The sequence below is a fragment of the Ornithorhynchus anatinus genome, chromosome 17 (assembly GCF_004115215.2).
Source record: "Ornithorhynchus anatinus isolate Pmale09 chromosome 17, mOrnAna1.pri.v4, whole genome shotgun sequence".
NCBI lineage: Eukaryota > Metazoa > Chordata > Mammalia > Monotremata > Ornithorhynchidae > Ornithorhynchus > Ornithorhynchus anatinus.
The window spans coordinates 2,190,411-2,213,274 of record NC_041744.1 but is presented as its reverse complement, the minus strand read 5'-3'; the positions used below and the strand labels follow the sequence as shown (position 1 = coordinate 2,213,274).

General features: G+C 58.4%; 1 protein-coding gene across 1 annotated transcript in view; it reads left to right on the top strand.

The window, feature by feature from the left end:
* Window positions 1–22,864, top strand: part of SRRM3 (serine/arginine repetitive matrix 3) — a 54,255-nt gene that overhangs the window by 13,713 nt on the left and 17,678 nt on the right. The window contains exons 2-12 of the mRNA XM_039914531.1: window positions 6,112–6,213; window positions 11,353–11,613; window positions 13,181–13,282; window positions 18,389–18,523; window positions 18,751–18,831; window positions 19,656–19,685; window positions 19,867–19,935; window positions 20,430–20,465; window positions 20,850–20,900; window positions 21,167–21,271; window positions 21,541–22,168. Coding sequence (XP_039770465.1) covers window positions 11,390–11,613; window positions 13,181–13,282; window positions 18,389–18,523; window positions 18,751–18,831; window positions 19,656–19,685; window positions 19,867–19,935; window positions 20,430–20,465; window positions 20,850–20,900; window positions 21,167–21,271; window positions 21,541–22,168 — 1,461 coding nt within the window. The 5' untranslated portion in view covers window positions 6,112–6,213; window positions 11,353–11,389. The remainder of the gene's footprint in view (window positions 1–6,111; window positions 6,214–11,352; window positions 11,614–13,180; window positions 13,283–18,388; window positions 18,524–18,750; window positions 18,832–19,655; window positions 19,686–19,866; window positions 19,936–20,429; window positions 20,466–20,849; window positions 20,901–21,166; window positions 21,272–21,540; window positions 22,169–22,864) is intronic.

Sequence of the window (22,864 nt, the reverse complement as noted above, 5' to 3'; positions counted from 1 at the left end):
GTGGGACCCGGGTCCTCACCCCGGCTCCGCCGCTTGTCTGCTGTGTGACCGCGTCCAGAGGCTTCACTTCCCTGGGCCTCAGGTCCCTCCCCGTAAAATGGAGATCAAGACCGTGACCCCCGTGTAGGATATGGACCTTGGGTCTAGCGTAGTACGGGGCCCGGCACGTAATAAGCGCTTGACGGATACCATCGAAATGAAGAGAGATCTGCCCTAAGCCTGCCCTACCTCACGCCCCCCGTGGTTGGTCCCGTTCCGAGCCTCCCGGGCTAAAGCCGGCCGGACTCGGGTGGGACGCGGGTGCCCCAGTCCTGCCCCCCTGCAGCTCCCTTCTGGCACAAGAAGGGGCACCTGCGGAGTGGCTGGGTGTGGTGAGGTTTCACGCCTACGCGAGCATTGCGGGGCCTGTGTGCCGATGTCCCCTCCAGAAGGGACACCTGGCTCCACTTCCTTTCCCACTGGGGCTCAGACCGGGAAACTCCCGAGAGATCCCGGGGCTGCTTGTAGGCCAAAGCGGGGAGCAGGAGGGTGGGGGAGGCAGGGGTATCCCCGCCCTGGAAGATTCTGGGATTCCCAAAGAGCTTAGTCCCTGACTAAGCCTTAATTTCCTCTTCTCCCACTCCTTTCCGCATCCCACTTGCACTTGGATTTGCTCCCTTTATTCACCCCTCCCTCAGCCCCACAGCACTAATGTCCAATAAAATGTCATTTTTATTTACTGTAGTGTCGGCCTGCCCCTCTAGACTGTGAGCTCCTCGTGGGCGGGGGACTTCTATCTACTCTGTTCTCCTGGACTCTCCCTAGTGCTTAGTACAGTGTTCTGCTCCCAATAAGCACTCAATAAACATGATCGACTGATTGACTGACCGGGGCTCCCTTGTCCTGCGAACTCCCTAGCGCTGAAGAGGCTGCTTGTTTCTCCGCCGGGACAGAAGAGGAGGGTGGATTTGGGGGAAGGAACCCGGAGACATCCGGGAGAGGCGGCTCCGCCCCACAGATCGGTGTCCAACCTGATTTCCTTGCCCCCCTCGTGCTTAGTAGGGTGCCTGGCACGTAGTAAGCGCTTAACAAATGCCACGATTATTATTTATCGAGCACCTTGGGGCTCAGGTCCCTCCATACGATAGGCCCCGTGGGCGGCTGAGGGGGTCCGCGCTCTCCGGCTCCCCTCCGCCGCTGCCCACCCCGCGACCGCGACGGGTGACTCGACTGCGGGCCGACAGGGCAAGGGATGGAGGCGGCTGGCTCCCGGCCAAGCTCCGGAGGAGATGAGAGCCCTCGAGCCACTGAATAATTCAAAGAACTGCCTTCGTTTCTCCTTCCTGCCTCTCTTCCTCCTTCAGGGCCAGTTAACAAAGGCGTCGGCCGGGAGAGCCCTGAGACGGGGAGGATCGAGGGGCGCTGGGGCCGAGGGGATGGGGGCTGCTGGTCAGGACCGGGGGGTGCAGGAGGAGCAGGTTCTGGGCGCCTCTGCGCAAGAGAAGAGCCAAGAAGCTGGGTTCAAGGTTCTGCCTTTTAGAAGCAGGGAATGTGTCTGTTTATTGTTGTATTGTCCTCTCCCAAGCGCCTAGCGCAGTGCTCTGCATACAGTGAGGGCTCAGTAAATACGACCGACTGGAGGAGGAGGAGGAGGAGGAGGCCTCATGTGGAGGGCCAGCTGGATGTCGTTGAGGTTTGACGGTCTGCCCAAGTCCCCGCTGCCAATCCGGGCTTCTGAGAGAAGCAGCGTGGCCTGAGAGTCCGGGTCTGGGGGGGGGTGGGGGGTGGGGGTCAGAAGACCTGCGTTCTAATCCTCGCTCTGCCGCTTGTCCGCTGTGCGGCCTTCACTTCTCTGCACCTCAGTTACCTCATCTGTCAAATGGGGATTAAGCCCCGTGCGGGACAGGGACTGTGTGGAATCTGATCGGTCTGTATCTGCCTCAGAGCTTAGTACAGTACCTGGTACATAGGAAGTGCTCAGCATTAAAAAAAAATAAAAATCTAGGATGCCAGTAAGAGGTGAAGATGTCCAGGGGATCCCCGGTTGGGGGGGAGGGGGGTCAGGCCAGGTCTTTCGGGTGGGTTTACATAGCGAACGGGCACTGCAGAACCCCAGATTGCAGGTGGGCGGGAGGGCTGTTTATTCAGCCGTGTCAGTGCCCTGGGGGTCCCGGTCCTTATCCCCTCTCCCCTCGCACCCGCCCCTCTCCTCAAGCACCCCAAGAATGAGGTGAAAGCAGACACCAGAACCCAGACCTCCAGGCCCGCAGGCCTGAACCGCCCCCCCCGCCTCTACCTCATCCTCCCTGGACCCAGAAGAAGCACTTCTGGGCATCGCGGGGTCGTCCCCGCTGCCCGTTCCTCGCCCTCATTATCCGGCATCCCCTGGAGCAGGCCGGCCGGGCCGAGAGGATGAACCCGCGACGCGGCCCGATTCCTCACCCCCCGACCCCCGACACCGCTCCACCTTGGGGCGACCAGCCAGCTTCTCGGCCCTCCTGGGGACCCCACCCCACGCAGCCAGCCAGGCCCGAGGCCACGGGGGAGTCATAATCCGTCGGTGACGCTTATTAAGCACTTACCGTGTGCAGGACGCTGTACTAAGCGCTTGGGAAAGTACGGTCTAGAGCGGGCAAGGCCCGGCTTCCTCGCTCTCCGTCACTCTCCCCCGGCTCTGTTATTCTGGGGAACGGCCTACCTTCGCCCCGACTTCTTCCGGGAGGGCTCGAGGGGGCACACGGAAACAGCGTGGCCTAGTAGAGAGAGCCCGGGCCTGGGAGTCCCAGGTCCTGGGTTCGAGAGCCGCTTATCTGCTGTGGGACCCGGGGCAAGTCACTTCCCTTCTCTGTGCCTCAGTTATGTCATCTGTCAAATGGGGATTAAGACCGGGAGGCCCGTGCGGGACGTGGACTGTGTCCAACCTGATTAGCTTATATCTACCCCAGTGCTTAGTACAGTGCCTGGCACGTAGTAAACGCTTAGCAGATAGATACCACAGTTATGATGTTATTATTATCACTGTGCTCCCAGAGAAGTGTGGGGGACAAAGGGATGTCTCCCTTACAATGTCTCCCACACTGTAGAGACCCTAGCGCCCAACCTGGCTCACCTTCCTGTCCGCCATCTCGCCGCTGTCCTGGAAGGCTCGGGGTCCGGGACACGGGCATTTGCCCCCTAGGACCTCTAAGATGCCCACGGCCCAAGCAAATTGGCCAAGCTCAAGCAAGCCAAGCGAACCTCCGGGAGCCCTAGCGAGAAGGGGCAGCCCAGAGGCCTCTGCGGTGGGGACAAGAGGCGGAGACAGTGTCTTAATTCCCATAGGTCCATCCTTTCCCAGCGCTTAGTACAGGACTCCGCACCCAGTGAGTGCTTGATAAATGCGACGATTTTCACCGCCAGGGTGGATGGTAGGCCGGTTTTCCGCTCGAGATGGGGGTCTGAGGAGAAAACCCCTTCCCTTGCGGTCCTCCTGGGAGGGGGTGGGAAAGGGAGACGGAGGAGGGCGATCAGACCCAGGGTGAGGGGACTGGGATGCTACAAGCGGACGGGACCCGTGCAAATTTCGGGTCCCCGTGGGATTTCGTGGCTGCACAGTGTCTGGGAAAAGGATTTCAGCAGAGCTGTCGGTGCTAGTGGGGAGCGGTTGCGTGTTGGGGGGTGGGTTGCCGAGTATTGTCTCTCTTCCCCCACAGTCTTCCAACCCCTCCGTCTCCTGGTGTCTGCCGGGTCAGAGTGGACCGAGCGGTTCTGGTCCCGGTCCCCACGGCGGTTCGGGTCGTCCTCCCGTTGCTGCGGCCTTCTTCCACCCCCTAGGGTGGGCCCTGCTTCCTCTTGGAGGAGGGGAGTCCTGTCATCGGTCAGTCAGTCGTCCTTACTGAACGCTTACTGCGTGCAGAGCACGCTGTGCTGAACGCTTGGGAGAGAATGATAGAACAGTAAATGGACACATTCCCCGCCCATAACGGTCTAGAGGGAAGCCAGACGAATATGAATGAATAAATGACAGATGTGGACGGAAGTGCTGAGGCGCCGGGAGGGAGGATGAATAAAGAGAGCAAGTCAGGGCGACGTAGAAGGGAGCGGGAGAAGAGGAAAGGAGGGATTAGTCTGGGAAGGCCTCGTGGAGGAGATGGGGCTTCGATAAGACTTGGAAGCTTGGGCGGGGGGCGAGTCACTGGCAGGAGGAGGGAGGATGTTTCTGCTTCAGTAAATCATTTATGGAGCACCTACTGTGTGCAGAACACTGTACTAAGCGCTTGGGAGAGTACGGTATATCTGCTGCTCGGACGGTCGCTAGGGTGGGGCGGGTTCTGCTGACCCTCCAGCCCCTCCAGTGTGGACACAGCCCCAGCCGGGGGCGGCCAAGTGGTTCTCTGAAGATGGGTTGGTTGGCCAAGATGTTTCAGGTCGAGCCAAGCTCACCCCCCCCCCCCCCCCCGGAAGGGGAGGGGAAAGAGAGCCCCGGGGTTGGTTCCCCTTCGATCAAGGGATCTCAAAGACGGCAGGATGAATCGGAGCTTCAGAAGTTGGGGAGGGGGTTCAGGCCGAGAGGCTGCTCGGAGGCCTGATCGCGGCTGGGGGGGTGGGGGGGCATCGAAGCCCTGTGCCTCGGATGGAGGAGCACATAGGCTGGAGAGAAGGATTTTGCCCAGCTCCCGAAAGGCAGCACGGCCTCGAGGAAAGAGTCACGGGCTCAGCTTCTAGACCCAGCTCCGCCTCTGGCCTGCTGGGTGACCTCGGGGAGTTCACTGGGCATCTCTGGGCTCGAAGTTACCTCACCTACAAAATGGGGTTGAGACCTCCTCTTCTTCCTCCTTGAAGGGACAGGAACCGTGTCCAATCAGGTTATCCCGGACCTACCTGGGCGTGTAGCGGGGCTCGGCACTTAATAAATGCTTAGTTAAATGTTAGCTAACTAAAATATTCTCCCAGGCGCTTAGTACGGTGCCTTGCACACAGTAAGCGCCCCCGAAATACAATCGAATGAAATAGCAACCCTGAGGTGCCAGGAGGCTTCGAGTTCCACCAGGTTCCAGGCTGGAAGCCCTAAGATTTCCTCACCCGAATCCTAAGCCCTCCTATTACAGAGTCCGTTGGCTCAGAATCCGCCCACGATCCCCACGGGGCTCGGAGAGGTCAGCAAGAATGGAATCGAGCTCCACGACTAATGCCAAGAATGGGGAAGGATGAGGAAGACTGCCAACGTGTTGGCATTTCAGGGCAAAGCACTGGGGGCACCCACTGGGCATGGGACAGCTGGCATCTGGGAAGCAGCGTGGTTCAGTGGAAAGAGCCCGAGCTTGGGAGTCAGAGGTCACGGGTTCGAATCCCGGCTCCGCCACTCGTCAGCTGGGTGACTGTGGGCAAGTCACTTCCCTTCTCTGGGCCTCAGTGACCTCATCTGTAAAATGGGGATTAACCGTGAGCCTCACGGGGGACAACCTGATTACCCTATATCTACCTCAGCGCTTAGAACAGTGCTCTGCACATGGTAAGCACGTATTAATGGACAGAACCTGGGAGTCAGAAGGACCTGGGTTTCTAATGTGCTCTGTGACCTTGGGCCAGTCATTTAACTTCTCTGGGCCTCGGTTCCCTCATCTGTAAAATAATGATAATAATAACCGTGGTACCCGTTAAGTGCTTTTATGAGCAGACAACCGTATTAAGCGCTGGGTTATCGGGTTGGACGCACTGCCTGTCTCACGCAGGGCTCGCGGTCTCGAATTCACAGTAAAATGGGGATTAAGACTGTGAGCCCCACGTGGGACCGGGATTGCGTCCAACCTGCTCAGCTTGGGTCCACCCCAGCGTTCAGTACAGTGCCTGGAACATATTATGCGCTTAACAAATGCCGTAAAAAAACAAACCGACCAAAAATCTGGCAGAATAGGAGTCCAGGCTAACGCTGGACCCTCCGTCTCCCGCGGCCCCTCCTAGTTCCCGAGTCTGCACTGGGACCCCCCCCCACTCCCCTGACCCCTCGGCTTTCGGGGTGGGGGGGGGGGGGCGTTCTCAGGGCGGGAGGAGGCTTGGAGGGCAGGGAGCAGGGGACGAGGCTGAGCTGGTCAGTAGCTCAACTCTGTCTCTCTCTATCTCTCCGTGTGTCTCTCTGTCTCTCGCTCTTTCTAGCCCAGTGTTCCCCGACCCCAGGCCGCTGGAGAGGGCACCGCAGCAGCGGAGGCTGGGCCCGGGGTGACCGGCCACCAGCCGATGGGCACCACCTTCTGAGAGGTGAGTGGGAGGTTCGGAGGGTTTCGCGGTTATCCTGGAGGGAAAAGGGAAGGGATGAGCAGGGGCTTCAGGGAGAAGCGGGGTGGCCTAGTAGATAGAGCCCAGGTCTGGGAGGCAGAAGAAACTGGGTTCTAATCCTGCTCCATCAGTTGTCTGCTCTGTGACTTTGGGCAAATCACATCCCTTCTCCGTGCCTCAGTCACTTCATCTGGGAAATGGGGATTAAGACTGTGAGACTCATGGGGGACGGGGCCTGTGTCCAACCTGATTAACTGGTATCTGCCCCAGTGCTTAGAACAGTGCTCGACACACAGTAAGTACTTAATTATTATTATCGGGGGTGGGGGACGGCGTTGGGTCCTCCGAACCCCTTCCCAACGTACTTGGGATCTGGCTTTCCAGGTTGGCGTGGACTGCTTGGGGTCAACCAATCGGTGACATTTACTGAATGTTCGGAAAACTTGGAAAAAAAGCAAGAGATTTCATTTTTCCAAAGCATCGTTCATTCAATCGTATTTATCGAGCGCTTACCGTGGGCACAGCCCTGTACTACGCGCCTGGAGAGTACCATCGTCCCGTTACATATGTTATCCCGTCCTCACAGCAGTCCTGTGAGGTAGGGAGAAGACAGCACTATGGGTCCCATTTTCCAGATGAGGAAACCGAGGCCCAGCACGGTTAAGGGACTTGCCCAAAGCCACCCAGCGGAGACCCGACCCCAGGTTTCCTGATTCTCAGTTCCGAGCTCTTTCATTCATTCAATCGAATTTATTGAGCACTTACTGTGCGCAGAGCACCGTACCGGATGCTTGGAAGGGGACCACGCAACGATAAAAAGCCGCATCCCCTGCCCACGACGAGCTTGCAACCTGCAGTTTAAGTCTCTAAAATCGGTGGGTGGGAGGGCGGGGATGGGACGGGAAGGGGGTGGGGGGCCCTGGGGAATCTCCTTAGGATCAGGCCCCTCCATCCCATCCCAGCTTCTGTCTTCCCGGCTTCTCCCGAGGAGGGAGGAAGAGTGGGCAAAGCCGTTGCTTAGCAACTGGGAGTACAATGGATGAAAGGACTTCAGATCCCGCTGAAGGTCGGACCTCTCCTTGCGGCCCCCCCCCCCCCCCCGCCTTCTCTCCCCCCCTCCCCCGCCGAAGAGCAGGGAGCTGAGAAAACAGAGGGGTTTGATTTATTCAATAAAAAAATACAACTTCCCCCGGGCCGCGGAGAGGGTCGGCTGGAGGGAGGCCTCATCCTGGCTCCGCACGACAGGACTCCTCTCCCGGGGAGGGGGCGGGCAGAGGGGGTCTGGGGCTTGATGAGCCTCATGCCGGGGGCGGGGGGCGGAGAGGTCAGGGGGTGGAGGCCAGGCTGGTGGGGGGCATTTGGGGGCTGAAGTGCTTCTGATGGGCTGGGGCGTCGAGGCCCAGCTCCCGGGCCAGAGAACGGGCAACGGGGTGACTTCCAGCTTATTCTCCATGGCTCCCCCCCCTTCCCTGACACTTACCCCTGCCCTAGTACTCGCCCCTTCACCAGCACCCCATAAACACACCCACGCAGACTCCTGAGATGGAGGTCCAGGTGCAGGTCTACCCGTAGGCAGGGGTGTGGGCAGGAATGACCTCTCCGGACAGCACCGTGGCCCTCCCTGAACCGGGGAACATCCTCATCCTCGTTAATCCCGCCTCCTCGGGCCGCTGCCGGATCGATCAATCGATCGTTGGTATTCATTGAGTGCTTACCGGGCGCAGGGCACTTTACTAAGTGCTTGGAAGAGGGCAAGAGGAGCAGCGAGGTGTGGCGGATAGAGCCCGGGCCTGGGAGTCAGAAGGTCACGGGTTCATTCGTTCAGTAGTATTTACTGAGCGCTTACTACGTGCAGAGCACTGTACTAAGCGCTTGGAATGTGCGATCCGGCAAGAGTTAGAGACAATCCCTGCCCGGTGACGGGCTCTAATCCCGGCTCCGCCACAAGTCTGCCGGGTGACGTCGGACAAGTCGCTTCATTTCTCTGGGCCTCGGTTCCTTTATCTGTCAAATGGGGGTTGAAGACCAGCAGCCCCAAGTGGGGCAGGGACTGTGTCCAACCTGATTTGCCGTATCCACCCCAGCGTTCGGCACGTACGTCGAAAGCACCTACCGAATACCGCAGTTCTTCTTCCTGTTCTCCTTATTATCCGTATAACGGGCGCATTCCCCATCCACACCAAGCTTACCGTCTAGGGGGGAGACAGACGTTAATAGAAATGAATTACGGATACGTACCTAAGTGCTGGGGGGCTGGGGGAGGGAGCGAAGCGGGGTGACGCAGAAGGGAGTGGGAGAAAAGGAAACGAGGGCTTAATCGGGGAAGGCCTAGGAGGCTTCGCATCATTAGGAGGCGGGGAAGGAGAGAGGATGGGGAAAGGAAGGCCCAGATCTCGACGCCGGACCCCCAGTCTCCAGCTCCCGGTCCCTCCCCCCAGCCCCAGCAACTCAGCCTCGGCCTCGGGCTAGGCCCTGGGGCCAGCAGAAAGGACGTGGGCCTCGGGGCCGTGGTGGGCAGCAGGAGGGAGAGCCAACTGGGCCAACCTGGCTCCCCACCAACCTCCCGCCCCTGAGCCCCTGGCGTTTTTAGTTCACCGGACGACCGACGGCGGGTCCAAGGAAAGAGCTCCAGCTGCTCTCCAGCTCCACTAAAGATAAAGCGGTCATAGCTGCAGCGGGAGGGATTAGGGTTAGACTCCAGGGTCGATGTCTCGGCGGGAGAGCTGTTCATCCGAGACCAGCAGTGCTACAGACTTCCTCGAAGGCTCTAGACCAGTCTTCCGCGACCGGTCCTGACGCTGTGGGCGGTCGCTCAATCCAGTCAGTTATATTTACTGAGCGCTTACCGTGCGCAGAGCACTGTATTAAGCGCCTGGGAGAGTACGATATAACAATAAACGCATACGTTCCCTGCCCGCAGTGAGCTTACAGCCTAGAGGAGGGGAGTCATATTTGATGTCTGTCATGTCCAACGGACAATCGCTCTTTCCTACTTTCAAGACCTTATTAAAAGCGCATTTCCAAAAAGTCTTCCCCGACAAGCCCCCCTTTCCTCTTCCGCTCCCTTCTGCATATGTATGTTGGTATTTGTTAAGCGCTTACTATGGGCAGAGCACTGTTCTGAGCGCTGGGGTAGATACAGGATGATCAGGTCGTCCCACGTGAGGCTCACAGTTAATCCCCGTTTTACAGATGAGGCAACCGAGGCGCAGAGAAGCGAAGCGACTCGCCCACGGTCACAGAGCCGACGAGTGGCAGAGCCGGGAGTCGAACCCACGACCTCTGACTCCGAAGCCCGGGCTCTTCCCACTGTGTCCTTGGAGTCGTACACCTCATCCCCCCCCGTCCCTCAGCCCCAGATCCCTTACGTCCCTATCCGCGTTTCATTTATTTATAGTAATGTCCGTCTCCCCCTCTAAACTGTATCTGTATTTATCTGGCGCACTCATGGAGGTATCGATTGATTTCGTATCTATCCCAGCGCTTAGTATAGCGCCTGGCACATAGTAAGCACCTAACAAATATCGTTATTATTATTACTGTCAGTTATCATCGTTATTATCAGTGTCCCTTCTCCACCTCCCCGAGGGCCCGGCGTGGGCCAGGTGGAGAGGAGACTAGAAGCTCATTCATCGTCGCGATAAACTGGAAGCTGGTTGAGGGCGGGAAACGTTTCTCCCGACTCGGTTACATCGTCCCCTCCCATTAGTTCGGTGCTCTGCCCAGAGGAAGCGCTCAGTAGATAATACTGTTGGTCTTTGTTAAGCGCTTACTATGTGCAGAGCACTGTTCTAAGGGCTGGGGTAGGCCCAGGGGAATCGGGTCGTCCCACGTGGGGCTCCCAGTCTTCCTCCCCATTTTCCAGACGAGGGAACTGAGGCCCGGAGAAGTGACTCGCCCACCGTCACCCGGCTGACAAGTGGCAGAGCCGGGATTCGAACCCGTGACCTCTGACTCCGGAGCCCGGGCTCTTTCCACTGAGCCGCGGAAATGCGATAGATGATGGATCGATTGGCTACTGTGCGCAGAGTGCTGTACTAGAAGCTCGGGAAAATAAAATAACGGAATGGAAATAGAAGTCACTGATGTCGAGGAACCTCCGGTGCCACGGAGTCAGGCGGACGCGATTGCCAGTTGCACAATAGGTAAAAGGTGAGGAGCTCGGGGACAAATACTTGAAAGCCACGGAGGTCAACAGACTAAGCAGATGACTAGGGCAGTGCCGTGCCCGGCCGATGGGACAGTGCGACCCGGGGCGTGGAGGAAGCAGAGGGGATCACCCGGAGGAGGGGTGCGAAGGAGGGGAGTTAGGGTGAGCGGGGTGAGCGGTGGGGAGGAGGAGAGGCAGCTGTGGGCAGGGTGGCATGAGAGAATCAACGTGGCCTAATGGAGTCAGAGGACCCGGGTTCTGATTCCCCCCTCTCCAAATGTCCGCCGTGTGACCTTGGAAGAGTCACTTGGCTCCTCCGTGCCTCGGTTCCCTCTCCTCTGGGATTGAGACTGGAAGCCCCACGTGGGACGGGGAATGTGTCCGACCCAGTTTGCTCGGATCCACCCCAGCACTCACTACAGTGCCCGGCAGGTGTAAGCGCTTAACGAAGACCACGGTCATTATTACCACCCTTACTGTCGGCATTATCGTTCGGCCCTTAGCGACAGTGGTTTGCGCTCATTAGACACCCGGGAAACGCCGTGGGTGATGAAGGTGATTTTCTAGCTCCACTTGAGGAGCGACTAGTTTGGGGTTATTAAAACGTAAGTATCCGTTGCACTCTTGGACGTCTTGATCGATGTCGTGTCCGTCCCAGCAATTAGTATAGTGCCTGGCACATAGTAAGCATCTAACAAATATCATCATTATTATCAACTATTATTACTGTCCTTTCTCCACCTCCCCGAGGGCCCGGCGCGGGCCGGGCGGAGAGGAGACCGGAAGCTCGTCTCCAGACCGTAAGCTCCCTGCGGGCAGGGAACGCGTCCGTTCATTGTTCTACCGTCCTCTCCCAAGCGCTTAGTACGGTGTTCGGTACACGGTAAGCGCTCAATAAATGCAAGCCAACGAACGAGGCGGGGGACCGGCAACGCACCGGGCCCGCATCAGCCCCCGTCTCCCATCCGCAGGGGCGGCAGGGGCGGCGGGGGCCCTGAGGCCTGAGCCATGTCCACCTTCAACAACGGGGCCAGGATGCCGTCCCCCCAGGAAGCCGCCAACGGCCTCCCGCAGGCCGGGGCCTCGGGAGCCCGGTACAAGTCGGAGGAGGAGCCGCGGGCCGGCGAGCCCGGCCGGGGGAAGAAGGCCCACCGCGAGATCCTGGACCACGAGAGGAAGCGGCGCGTGGAGCTCAAATGCATGGAGCTCCAGGAGATGATGGAGGAGCAGGGGTGAGTGGGCCGGGGGGCTGGCTCGGGAGACCCTGGCCTTGGGCGGACTCAGCAACGGGACCCAGCGGTTAATAATAATGATAACGTTGGCATTCGTTAAGCGCTTACTGTGCGCCGAGCACCGTTCTAAGCGCCGGGGTAGACGCAGGGGAATCGGGTCGTCCCACGTGGGGCTCCCAGTCTTCATCCCCATGGGACAGGTGAGGGAACGGAGGCACCGAGAAGTGAAGCGACTCGCCCACGGTCACACGGCTGACGAGTGGCAGAGCCGGGGTTTGAGCTCGTGACCTCTGACTCCCAAGCCCGGGCTCTTGCCACCGAGCCGCGCTGCTTCTTCAAGCGGTTCTAATTCCGGTTCTTCCACCAGCCCGCCGGATCACTCTGGGCCTCAGTTGCTTTTTCTCGATGGCGTCTCTGCCCCATCTGGTCCAACTAAATGGGGCTCCCGGCCCAGGTGACGACCCAACTGGGGGGTCGAACTAGCCGCCACGTCTTTCTAAGGGAGAGGCAGCTCCTGGGGGATCGGTCGATCAATCCTATTCATTGAGCGCTGGCCGTGTGCAGAGCGATCGTATTTATTGAGCGCTTACTTCGTGCAGAGCACTGTACTGAGCGCTTGGGAGAGTTCAATGGACCAATATAGCAGACGCAGTCCCTGCCCACAGTGAGCTTTCGGTCTAAAGGGGCAGACAGACACGAAATAGAAGTGAATTACAGACATGGACGTAAGTGCTGTGGGGCTGACAGAGGGGATGGGATCGTGTCCAACCTGATTAGCTTGCATCCACCGCAACGCTTAGTACAGTGCCTGACGCATAGGAGGCACTTAATAAATACCACTGAAAGAATAAAATTACTTGGTATCTACCCCAGTGCTTGGCACACAGTAAGGGCTTAACAAAGACCACACTTATTACTGTATTATTAGGGAAAAGCGTTCAAAACCGTAAGCTCGCTGTGGGCGACGAATGTGTCTGCTTATTGTTGTATTGTGCTCTCCCAAGCGCTTAGTACAGTGCTCTGCGCACGGTAAGCGCTCAACAGATACAATCAGAGCGGGTCCAACCTTAATATCTTGTGTCTACTCCGGGGCTTAATACGGTGCTTCGCACATAGTAAGCGCACAGAGAAGCAGCGTGGCTCAGCGGGACGAGCCCGGGCTTTGGAGTCCGAGGTCACGAGTTCGGATCCCGGCGCTGCCGCTTGTCAGCTGCGTGTCTGTGGGCGAGTCGCTTCACTTCTCCGTGCCTCAGTCCCCTCATCCGGAAAATGGGGATGAAGACTGTGAGCCCCACGTGGGACGACCCGATCCCCCCGCGTCTCCCCCGGCGCTTAGAACGGTGCTCCGCACATAGTAAGCGCTTAACGAATACCAACATTATTATAATTATTAAGTGCTTAACAAATCATCATAATCGCTACAGTTGGATCCAAATGAATCGATGGAATGAATGGGGAGGCGGGGGGCGGGGGGGGTCCCCAGGGAGGCTGGGAGGAACGGGAGGGAGAAAGAGGGAGCGGGAGGGGAAGATCTCTTGATGCCCCCCGTCCGCTCGGCCCACCTCAGGTATGCCGAAGAGGAGATCAGGCAGAAAGTGGGCACCTTCCGGCAGATGCTGATGGAGAAGGAGGGAGTGCTGACCCGGGAGGACCAGCACGGACGCCATATGTGAGTCTATCGGGCGTGGCGGAGGGAGGGGGGGGCCGAGACCGGGTCCAGCCTGTCAGGTCTGGCCATCCCTCCCCTAATTATAACGATTAATAATAATGCCTTCAATCATATTTATGAATAAGAACAATGAGAATGATAATGATGGGCCAAGCACCGTTCTGAGCGCTGAGGTAGACACAAGGTAATCAGTCCCCGTCCCACAAAGGGCTCCCAGTCTTCATCCCCGTTTTCCAGACGGGGTCCCTGAAGCCCGGAGGAAGTGACTTGCCCAAGGTCACCCAGCAGACAAGTGGCGGAGCCAGGATTAGAACCCACATCCTCTGACTCCCAAGCCCGTACTCTCGCCACTAGGCCGTGCGCCTTCCCTCCTTTCCTTTGCGGGAAGGGGTGTGAGATGGAAAGAGCCCGGGCTTGGGAGTCGGAGGTCGTGAGTTCGACTCCCGGCTCTGCCGCTTGTCAGCTGGGGGACTGTGGGCAAATCACTTCACTTCTCGGTGCCTCAGTTACCTCATCTGTAAAGTGGGGATTAACTGTGAGCCTCACGTGGGACGACCTGATGACCCTGTATCTCCCCCAGCGCTTAGATCAGTGCTCTGCACATAGTAAGCGCTTAACAAATACCGACATTATTATTATTATTATTATTATGGTCCCGCAGGCTGATTTCTGTATGGCTGCTTTCTGGTCTGGGATCGTTCTAGTCTAATGCCTTTGGGCACGCAGTCCCTGTGCTGGGGGAAGGAGACTGCAAGCTCGTGGTGGGCGGGGAATGTGCCTGTATATTGCCGAACTCTCCCAAGTGCTTAGTACAGTGCTCTGCACGGTAAGAGCTCAATAAATAGGACTGGCTATTTCCTTGGGTTTGTTCTGACCCTTCCCCCAGCCACATCTAACGGTGCCCCTTGCCCCAGGGCTGTGGGATTTAGGGAATAATCAATCAGTCAATCGGTCATATTTACTGAGCACCGAACTAAGCGCTTGGGAGAGGACAACATGATAGAGTTGATAATAATAATTATGGCATTTGTCAAGCGCTTTTACCATGCGCCAGTTACTGTACCGAGCGCCGGGATGAATACGAGCAAATCAGATCGGACACAGTCCCCGTCCCACAGTGGGCTCAACGTCTCCATCCCCATCGTAAGGGTGAGGTAACTGAGGCCCAGAGAAGTGAGGCGACTTGGCCGAGGTCACACAGCAGACAAGGGGCAGGGCTGGGATTAGAAGCCGTGACCCTCTGACTCCCAGACCGCGCTCTGTCCGCTAGGCCATGCCGCTCTCCCTAAGCACGTTCCCCGCCTACGACGAGCTTACAGTCTAGAGGGACGGAACTTCCGCGTTCGTCCCGTCCATCCCCTCCCAGGATCTGTCCTCTCCGACCCTGCCTCCTCTCTGCCTGGATCAGTCCACACTGTAGGATCCCGGCCTTTTTCGCGTCTTCCCTCGGAAGGCCCGCGGCTTCGGGGCCTGAGGCCTGGACTCCTTGAGGCCTTGTGGATTTGCTTCTTCCTCCGGGAGAACAGGCAATTACTCACTTGGCCCACGGAAAGAAAGAGACTTTAACTGGGTTATATTCCCCCGGGGGCGAGGCTGATGGGGTTACGGGGCAAGACTGGGCTTCCCGTCGGGGCTGATGCCGTCCATCTGTGGCCACCTGGAAAATGGGACCAGAGGGGAGGGGTGGGGGACGGGGGACGTCTGCTTACGGATCGGTCCACCGGTCTGGGTGGAGCTGGGGTCTGCCAGCCCGCTGTCTTCCTGTCTCCGTTCCCCCGGATCCAGCGGGAAATGATCATGATTTATTTATTTCTATTAAGGTCTATCTGTCCCTCTAGACCTTAAGGTCACTGTGGGCAGGGAATGTGTCCGTATGTTGTTATACTGTACTCTTCCAAGGGCTCGGGACAGAGCCGTGCACACGGTAAGCGCTCAATACATCTGTCTCGTAGACTGGAAGCTCGTTGTAGGTAGGGAATGCGTCTGTTTATTGTTGTATTGCCCTCTCCCAAGCGCTTTACAGTGATCTACACACAGTGAGTGCTCAGTAAATACGACTGACTGTCTCCTATTCTATAAGTTCGTTGCGGACAGGGAGCCTGCCTGTTTATTGTTATACCGGACTCTCCCAAGCGCTTAGTTCAGTGCTCTTCCCACAGTAAATGCTCAATAAATATCAACGAACGAACGAATGATTAAAAGGGGAGAGAATTGTACATCGCCTTGGTTCTATTTACTTGCCATTGTTTTTACGAGATGTTCTTCCCCTCGACTCTATTTATCGCCATCGTTCTCGTCTGTCCGTCTCCCCCGATCAGACCGTGAGCCCGTCAAACGGCAGGGACCGTCTCTATCTGTTGCCGACTTGTTCATTCCAAGCGCTTAGTACAGTGCTCTGCACATAGTAAGCGCTCAATAAATACTATTGAATGAATGAATGAATGAATGAGAGCTCACCTCCTCCAGGAGGCCTTCCCAGACCGAGCCCTCCTTTTCCCTCCGCCCCTCCTCCCCTCTCCATTCCCCCGACTCCCTCCCTCTGCTCTACCCCCATCCCCTCCCCACAGCACTTCTGTAGATTTGTCCGTATTAATTACTCTCTTCATTTTATTCACGATGCGTAGATATCTCTGATTCTATTTATCTTGATGGCACGGATGCCTGACTACTTGTTTTGTTTTGTTGTCTGTCTCCCCCTTCTAGACTTTGAGCCCGTTATTGGGCAGGGATTGCCTCTCTCTATTGCCGAATTGGCCATTCCAAGCGCTTAGTCCAGGGCTCTGCGCACAGTAAGCGCTCAATAAATACGATTGAATGAATGAATGACTAAAAGGGCGCTGTCCTAGACGCCCCCCACTGGGCTTTCGCTCTGCCCTCTGGTGGCCACATGTGGTAACTACAGTAGACGATCCCACAACTAATAATAATAATAATAATAATAATAATAATGTTGGTATTTGTTAAGCGCTTACTCTGTGCAGAACACTGTTCTAAGCGCTGGGGGAGATACAGGGTCATCAGGTGGTCCCACCTGAGGCTCACAGTCTTCATCCCCATTTTAAGATGAGGTAACTGAGGCCCAGAGAAGTGAAGTGACTTGCCCACAGTCCCACAACTCCCCTAGAAACAGGAGCGTCTGGTACATCGAGAAGCAGCATTAGAGAAGCATTAGCAGCGTGGCTCAGTGGTAAGAGCCCGGGCTTGGGAGTCAGAGGTCATGGGTTCGAATCCCGGCTCCGCCGCCTGTCAGCTGTGTGACTGTGGGCAAGTCACTTCACTTCTCTGGGCCTCAGTGACCTCATCTGTAAAATGGGGATTAACTGTGGGACAACCTGATGACCCTGTATCTACCCCAGCGCTTAGAACAGTGCTCGGCACATAGTCAGCGCTTAACAAATACCAACATTATTATAGCGGAAGTACGAGAAAGAACAGGATCTGGTCTGCCGGATCAATCGATCAATCAATCAATCGTATTTACTTACTGTGTGCACAGCGCCGGACTAAACGCGTGGGAGAGTACCGCCACTTGCCTGCTGTGTGACCTTGGGCAGCTTCTTAACTTCTCTGGGCCTCAGTTACCTCATCTGTAAAAGGGGGACGAAGGCCGTGAGCCCCATGTGGGACAACCTGATTACCTTGTATTCATTCGATAGTATTTATTGAGCGCTTACTATTCATTCAATTCATTCCAAAGTATTCATGGAGCGCTTACTATGTGCAGAGCACCGTACTAAGCACTTGGATTGTCCAGTTCGGCAACAGATAGAGACAATCCCTGCCCATTGACGGGTTTCCAGTCTAATCCCAGTGCTTAGAACAGTGCTCGGCACCTAGTCGGCGCTTAGCAAATACCGTCATTATTAAAACACAAGGATGACAGATGGGGTTATTATGAAGGGGCACATGGAACAGGCCGGTTTGGGATTTTCCTTGCCCCACTTGAAAGCTCTCCGATAATAACAGTATTTGTTAAGCGCTTATTATGTGCCAAGCACTGTACTAACCGCCGGGGTGGGTACAAGCAGATCGGGTTGGACAGAGTCCCTGTCCCACATGGTGCTCACGGTCTCGATCCCGGTTTTACAGATGAGGGAACTGAGGAATGGAGAAGTGAAGTGACTTGCCCGAGGCCACACAAGCAGACATGTGTCAGAGCTGGGATTAGAAATCTAAGAGGGAAGGAGCATGGTCTAGTGGAAAGATCCGGGATCTGGGAGTCAGAGGACCTGGGTTCTAATCTCGGTTCCGCCCCTTTTCTGCTGTGTGGCCTTGGGCAAGTCACTTCGCTTCTTTATGCCTCAGTATCCTCATCTGTAAGCTGGGGCTGACATGGATTGGGAGTCCCGTTCTGGGTCCCATCTCGCGTTTACCCCAGCTTTCAATGTACAGTAAGTACTTAAAAAATAACCACCGTTCTTCACTGACTTCTTTGTCGACCCCTGCCCACCCACCCGAGGGGGAGATGTCTGAGGAGGGGTGGAGCGTGGCCTAATGGATGGAGCACGGGAAAGGAGGGCTTCTCTTTGCCTCGCCGACTTCGTCTCTAAAACGGCGATGAAGACCGTGAGCCCCATGTAGGGCAGGGGGGACCTGGCCCGACGTGATCAGTTTGTATCTAACTCCGGGCTGAGAACACTGCTTGACGCGTAGTAAACGCTTAACAAATACCATCATCATCATTATCAGGGTGGAATCCAGCAGGGTCTAGGTTCCCCCCGCCCCGTTTTGCATTCCCCGACTCCCCCGTTCTTCATTTCTAACCACTAATGACTCTCCCCCCGCCCTTCAAAGGCTTATTGAAGGCCCATCTCCTCCAAGAAGCCTTCCCTGACTAATCCCGCCTTTTCTCTTCTCCAGCTTCCTTCTGCCTCTCCCTGACTCACTCCCTTTATTCATCCCTCCTCCCCCAGCCCCCACACCACTTATGTCCATACCTGTCATTTATTTATTTCTATTAACGTCTTTCTCCCCCTCTAGACCGTAAGCTCGTTGTGGGCAGGGAATGTGTCTGTCGATAGTTACCTTGTCCTCTCCCAAGCGCTCTGTACGGTGCTCTGCACACAGTAAGCACTCAATAAATAGGGCTGACTCTTTCTGTGGCAGAGTGATCCAGCCCCATCACCCGGTGGAGGGAGAGGAGCCGGGCCTGGAGTACCCCCCGTATGGAGACGACAGTCTGTTGGAGTGTAATTGTCCCTCCGACTGTTACCGGGGTGACGGTCGCCACCGCGAGTACAGGTGTGTTCTGGGGAGGCGTAGGGGTTGGGAGGGGGCGTGAGGAGAGGGTGATCTGGTTAGGACCGAGCGTCGGGGGGACGGAGGAGGAAAGAGGATCCCTGATTGAGGCAAGAGGGAAACCAGGGCAGGCCTAAGAACACCATCCCACCCCCGCCACTTTGCCTTGCCGCCCTCCACCCTGCTCCGACCTGGTGGGCTCACCCTATCTCCACTTGCCCCCTGGGCAGGACCACGCATCGGTCAAGCAGCTCGATCTCTCCTCCCCCCAAGAAGAAGAAGAAGAAGAAATCGGGTCATCGTCGGAACCGGTGGGTGTCTCTCCGGGGCGATCGGACAGGGAAACCTGCCTGGCTCCCATCCTGCCCCAAGCCCCACCGTTGATTAGCCTGGCCCGAGAGAGGAGGGGGCCCGCGCCACGAGAATCTATGGGACTCATCTCCCCCCACCCCCAACAAAACCGTGCACTGAGGCTGGAGCAGGGAGCGGGGGGCAGTTCCCCCACCCCACTGATCCCCGGGAAGCCCGGAGGACAGGGAAAGGGAGGGTAGGCGGGTGGGGAGAACACAGGCAGACGGGGTGAAAGGGAACATGTCCCCGTTCCTCCGGCTCCTGGATTCTGAACCCTCAATCGATCAATCGATCTGATCGAATCAGATGGGAATCGACAGTCCCTGACTGTCTCTGGGACTCCCCCGCCGCAATCCCATCGACAGCTGTCTCGGTTCCCTGACTCGGGCCTGCTCCCAGGCCAAGGGGCAGAGGGAGGAGACGGAGGAGACCCCCTCCCCAACCCCCAAAACACACACGCAAACACAAACACACGCCTGCATACACATTAGAGGGACCTCCAAGTGCACACACGTATATTCTGCAGCTGAGCAGGCACAATTCCCCACCTTCCCCCGTGTCCCTTCCCACCCCCTATCCCTCCTCATGGGTCTTACTGGAGGGGGCAGAACCAACCGATCGGGAGGCAGCATTTGCCTCCCCCGCCCCAACCCTGGTCCTCAGCCCCCCGGGTTCCTGGGTCCCCGGCCCCCCCAGCCCCCCGACCCCCGGCCGCTCACTCGACCGTCTGCTCCCTGCCTCCCCCGGACGGGACCGGACCGGGACTGGACCGGACCGGCCGCAGAAAGAAGAGGAAAGTGGATTCGGACTGCAGGTCAGGGAGCCCGCCGCCCGAGGGCCTGGTGGGCTTTGGGGGGCATCCACGGTGCAGGATGGGAGGTCTCGTGGCGCCTGGGGGAGGTCGGGTCAAGGGTCCCTGGGGTCCAGGGAGAGGGGAGAGCCCCCCTCTCCAAAGCTCAGGCCTCACGGGCCTCCCGACCACGCTGTGTCCGCAGCTTCGACAGCTCCTCGCCCCAGCACAAGAGGAAGAGGACTGGGATTGGGAAGAGGCACAGGCGAGATAGGTATCGGGGGGCTGTTCCCTCGGACCCCTGTCACCCCGCCCCTCTCTCCATCTCCCCTGGCATTCACCCCCCCCTGGGGTCAGAGGGCCCCCCGCCCCCTCCCCAAGGTCTCAGACGCAGGGGTTGGGGGTTAAGGTTCCCCTGTAAACGGACGGGGTGGGTTAACCGGGAAGCAGCATGGAGTAATGGATACAACCCGGGCCTGGGAGTCAGAAGGTATCGAGTTCTAATCCCCGCTCTGCCCGCTTGTCTGCTCTATGCCCTTGGGCAAGTCACTTCACTTCTCCGGGCCTCAGTTCCCTCATCTGGAAAATGGGGATTGAGCCTTTGAGGCCCACATGGGACCAACCTGATTTGCTTGTATCCACCCCAGCGCTTAGAACAGTGGCTGGCACATAGTAAGCACTTAACAAATACCACAATTATTATTATTATTATTAGTAACGCTTTCCACACCCGCTCAGTGGACCCTTCCTCCGCCTCTCCCCCCACAGGTCTGAGTCAGGATCTAGAAGGAAGCGCAGATACAGGTGAGAGGCTCCGGGGTCCGAGCCACCCCCCCTCCCCCCCCCGGACACTAGCCCCCTCCCCTCCGGCCTTCCAGGGGCATCAGACCCTTGGAGGGGGTGGTGAGAGGGGACGGGGGCGGTCGGGCACTTCCACAGAGGGCTTGGGGCTAGCCCCCCAGCCTCCCGGACCAGGCCAGAGGGGGCTGAGGAGCCGGGGAAGCTCAAGGAGCTGTTTGGGACCCTCCCCAGTCTAGGCCGTCACCCCCCCAGACCTCGGACGCGGGTCCGAAGAAGGCGTGAACCGAAGAAAGCGGGGAGGGCCGGAGGCCCGGGCTGCGGGGGGCGAGGGGGGCGAGGCGGGATCAGCCGCCCGGTCTTGAGCCCCCTCCCCACCCTGCTTTGCAGAACCAAGAGCCCCAAGAACAAAAGGAAAGAGAGGAACAAAGAGCGGAAGAGGTGAGGGGCTGTCCGGGCCGGGACCACCTCGCTTGCCACTCGACGCCCACTCCCCTCGACCCCCCGACCCCGATGACCCGGGCCCTCGTTGGCCTGGCCCCTGGTCGAGGGAGGGGCTGGGGCCATGGGGAGGTGGGAGAAGGAGGAGGGGACCCCAGCCAGGCGGTGAGGGGGGGGGGCGGATGATGAGGGCCAGCTAGGCCGCGCCGCCTCCCCACCGTCTCCACTGCCTCCTCTTCCTCCTCCTCGTCCTCCTCCCCCCGCAGGCCCCCCAGCGAATCCCCGGCGCGGAGGGGTCACCGCCGCAGCAGCTGCAGCTCCCGCCGTACTTCGCTCTCCTCAGACTCCAGCAGCTTCAAATCTCCCAGCAGGTAGGTCCGCTCCCTCATCCCCCTCCTCCAGCCCCGAGACCCGGGCTCGCCCAGGAGCCCGAGGGCCCGGCCCTGCCCCCAGCACCCTGAGGGTCCACCCCCAGCCATTCCTGGCCCCACCCCGATGCCTCCCCCGGGAAGACAGGGTGACCCCCCCGCAGCTCGCGGGGCACCTGCCCACCCCCTGCTGCGCCCTCCGCCCCCCCACTGCGGCCCGGGTGCCCCTCCGCGGCCCCTCCACCCCTGAGCTCCCCGCTCACCTCCCTCAGGCTGAGCCCCAAGCACCGAGAGGACGGCCCCAAGCCCAGCAGCCGACGGTCCAGCGGGAGCCGGTCCTCCTCGTCCCCCGGCCACAGCAGATCGGCCACGCCGCACCAGAACGGGCACCGGGGCGGCGCGCACAACGGGCGCTCCAGCCAGGGCCGGGCCAGCCCTCCCGCTCGCCCACAGGATGTACGTACGCTTTGCTTTTGCCACGGTTCATCCTCCCTTCCTCCCTCCCCGACCCCGGCTCCGATCCCCCCTGTTACCTTCCACCACCGCACCACAACCATCCGCTCTCTTTCGGACTCGCTTCCTGTTTTCAGGTGGACGGGCCGGCTCCAGAGCGGGTCACTCCCTCCCGCCGGACTCTCCAGGAGGGAGAGGAAGGGACTGACCCCCTCGGGCTCGTCGTCTTGTCGTTGCCCCCTCCCCGTTCGCTGCCTTAACTCGGAGGGAAATCGTGCCCCCTTACTGGTGGGTCCCCCCGGATTGGGCCGGCAATCTGGCTCCCAGCCCGGTGGGCCCCGGCCCTCCACGACCGACCATCCCCCAGACCCTGGCCGGACAGAACGGGTAACAGGGAGAGGCCACACCTTCCGGTCGACCTGTTTTACAGGAGGGGAACCGGAGGCTCAGAGAGATTAAGGAACCCATCTGAGGCTCCGCAGCGGTTCGGCTGCCTGGTCGGGGGCTAGAACCCGGGCCTTCGGACCCCTTTGGGCCACTGAAGTGGTCGCTCCTCATCATCAGCCATTAGGCTCTCCGGAGCCTTTAATTTCCCCACTCGGGAGAGGGGCGGCTCCCGGCCCCCGAGCCCCCGACGAGACGGAGGAACCCAGAGAGATTAGGCGGCTCCTCCGGAGCCACGCAGGGAGTCACGGACAGAACAAGGGTCAGGCCCCAGCTCTCCCGACTCCAGCTCCGGTTACTTTCCTCCTAAGCCTCTAGAGGCAGGAGAGCAGTCAGTCAATGCTATGTATTGAGCGCTTACTGGGTGCAGAGCACTGTCCTAAGCACTTGGGAGAGGACAATTCAACAAAGAACAGACACGTTCCCTGCCCGCAACGAGCTCACAAAAGCTGAGCAAAAAAGCCAACCTCCCTTGACTCCCCCGGCCTTACCCCCTCCTCACCCCAGAAGTAATGGTAGTATTTACTGAGTGCCCTCTGTGGGGAAGGCACTGGGCTAAGCACTTGGGAAGTATAAAACAACCAAGTGGCACGGTTGCTGACACTAGCCTCGGGGCTCTCCCTGCTCCAGTCTCCCCCAGCCTCTCTCTGCAGGCCGGAGGTAAATTCCTTCAACCCTGTTTTCACCCCAGGCCCGAGG